This window comes from Corapipo altera, unplaced genomic scaffold, assembly GCF_003945725.1.
Source record: "Corapipo altera isolate COAL_440 unplaced genomic scaffold, ASM394572v1 0, whole genome shotgun sequence".
Taxonomy (NCBI): domain Eukaryota; kingdom Metazoa; phylum Chordata; class Aves; order Passeriformes; family Pipridae; genus Corapipo; species Corapipo altera.
The window spans coordinates 33,839,777-33,842,544 of record NW_020884872.1 but is presented as its reverse complement, the minus strand read 5'-3'; the positions used below and the strand labels follow the sequence as shown (position 1 = coordinate 33,842,544).

Below are 2,768 nucleotides of genomic sequence, written 5' to 3'. Positions count from 1 at the left end.
TGTTGTTGGGTTTTTTTTAATTAAAATTATTGTGAAAGTGTCATACAGGCTTTTCATCTTGTTTCCCAAAAATATGGCACACTAATTTGACTAGAAGTCATGGCATCTACCTTTTCCCATATGTGATACAAGCAGCTTCATTCATAGAAGATTCAGACTGTCATTTTGGCAAAGAGCTGCAATGCACCAGTCTGACCATAAAGGATTTAAGTTATGCTTCTTGCAGAATCGGTTATTAACAGAATAAGTACGGCTATTTTTTTTAATCTATAATATTTACAGTATTGCACTTTACTGCACCTAATTGCATTTCACTAAAATTAATGCTGCATCAGTATTATGCCTTAAAACGATATGTCCATCTTTTTTGTATAATTCATTCTTTCTACATCCTCTAAAACAGTAAGATTGTGATTCAAAGATCCAGGCATTCGGAAAAAAATATTGAAAATCTGACCTCTTTCCATGGCTCAATGCATCTCTGAGTTCAGGTGATTCTGGCAAAACAGGTGCATTTCTTATTGTTCCCATTTTTCAAGTTATCACTAACAATTAATAACTTCTAGTCTCTCTCTTTTTCTCCTTTCAAAGGACACAGACATTTGAGACACACTTTTTTTTTTGTTATTGCTGCTTTTTTTTTTGAAAGAAAATAAGTAAAAAAGAAAAAAAAAAAAAAACCTGCCTTGCCTCAGATCTGAAATTCCACATTTAAATTTAAACCAGTTCTGCAGCAGCAGCTCCTCAGTGATGGAAGAGATTCATGGCAGTGAAATAATACTGTTGGCAACAAAGAAATGTCATCTTTAATGGAGACCAGCCCCAAGGATTTATTATTTATTATTATTACTATTTGTTTTGTTTAGTTTCGTTCTAATATATTTCTGATCTTCAAAACGTGTTTAGTTTGACACATGCACAAGGTAGCAAAACTGACAGCAGCAGATGACTTTATGCCGGAGCGATCACTTTTGCCAGGGTCAAAAATCCAAAGTGTCCCCAATGTTCACAGATTAACATAATTTAAAGATCGTTTCCTTTCTTTTTTTTTTCCTTTTCTCTTTTTGTCAATTTGTTTAAACTCTGTTTTCTCTCTCCTCCCACCTACTTTGTCCTCCGAGGAGTCTCTGACTCGTGGGTGCGTGTTTGCTGCGCGTGTGTGTGTGGATGTGTCCGCGGAGCGTCCCCACCGCGCCACGCGGCACGTCCGTGGCCGCCGAGTCCCTGGGGGCGAGCGGGCGAGGAAAGCGGCCGGAGGGCGCAGCCGCCGAGAGCTCGCAGACCTCGGGGAAGGGGGAAGAAACAAACAAACAAAAAAAAACAACAAAAAAAAAAATAAGAAAGAGAAGGCGGCAGGGAGGCCGGAGCGCTCGCTGCTCGCCCTGCGGCCGGGGAGGAGGAGTATGAGGAGGAGCGGGGGGGGCAGAGCGGCGGTCCGTGCGGGTCACACACACGCCCGCCGCGGGCACCTGGGGCGGGGTGTGGGGGGAGGGTCTCGGGTGAAGCGTGTCAGAGCCCCAGGGCCTCGGCGTGCTTCCGGGCCTTCAGCCTCAGGTCGGCGATGCTGGAGTTCTTGCTGTTGCTCTTGGCGGCAGCGGCCACCACGGCGGCGGCGGAGGCGGACTCCGCCAGGGAGGCGATGGGCAGCCCGAAGGGCGGCGGCGGGAACATCAGGTAGGGCGCGTGGGCCGCCAGGTGCGGGTGCAGGTGCGGGTGCGCGTGGGCCACGCCCTCCAGCTGCAGCTGCGCCTGGACCTGGGCGGCGGCGGCGACAGAGACACGGCGTGAGCCCCGAGGCCATGGAAACGGGCACGCAGCCCCCCACCCCATCCCACCCCACCTCCCCCGTCCCGACCCGTCTGGGGAGCCCGGCGACTGAAAAGATCAACTTGTGAGCGGAGCCCCCCCGCAGTCAGGACGGTAAACCTCCGCTCCGCACTCAACTAGGGGCCCAGAGAGACGCTTAACCCTCCTGCTCATGGCTTTAAATAAATGAATAAATAAATAAATAAATAGTAAGTATGCGGCCCAACGCATGGGCGCCAACAAGTGTTAAATAACCAATTTTTTTTTTTTCAGGCTTTTTTTTTTTCCCAAGGATGTTTATTTATACCTTGCTAAAACTCCTTGGCCATGGGTCCCTTCTATACCCGACTGGTGTTTGCTTTGGAGCTTTCTCGATCTACACAAACACATTGGGTTGACTGAGAGATTTCAGCTCCGGGTAGGTTCGAGGAGGAATGGGGGAGAGTTTATTTATGTATTTAATTATTTTCGTCCAAATATGCCTTTTAAAAATCAATACAATTAATCTGTCAGCTCCACGTGTCTCTGAGACGGAGAAGGTGGTGGAGGGTCCCTTTGGGCATGGAAAAAATCAATTTCCCGATTAATTGACCCAAAAAAAAAAAAAAAGAGGGAGAGAGGGAGAGTTACAAGGGGCTAGAGGCGGGACGGAATTTCGGAATTTCATCTCCCTCTGCCTGGTTTTCCCCAGCGGCCTTCCCTGGGATGCTGCACCTCACTGGGGCATGGATCTGGGCCCTGCAATGGCGTCGGTACCTGCGCTCCCCCCCGCCCCTGTTCCAGCTGACCATCCACTGGCAGAGCATCTGGGAGCAGCCTCCCCAACTCCGGGACGGCCTCGTCCACGGGAAAAGGGCAGATCTCAACAGCCCGCCTGGGACTGACTGAAGAGGAGAACGACAGCGCAAGTCCGCATAGTTTTACTCCCTGATGGTTTCGCGCATCGGGCGGAAGACCCTTCT

General features: G+C 49.1%; 1 protein-coding gene across 2 annotated transcripts in view; it reads right to left on the bottom strand.

Moving 5' to 3' along the window:
• Window positions 1-1,392: 1,392 nt before the first annotated feature.
• Window positions 1,393-2,768, bottom strand: part of SHOX (short stature homeobox) — a 10,318-nt gene continuing 8,942 nt past the window's right edge. The window contains exons 5-6 of one of the 2 annotated variants that reach the window (XM_027636168.1): window positions 1,496-1,755; window positions 1,393-1,415 (exon numbers count right to left, since the gene is read on the bottom strand). In XM_027636168.1, coding sequence (XP_027491969.1) covers window positions 1,510-1,755 — 246 coding nt within the window. In that variant the 3' untranslated portion in view covers window positions 1,393-1,415; window positions 1,496-1,509. Of the gene's footprint in view, window positions 1,756-2,768 lie in introns of both variants that reach the window. The other variant, XM_027636177.1, reaches the window with a different exon arrangement.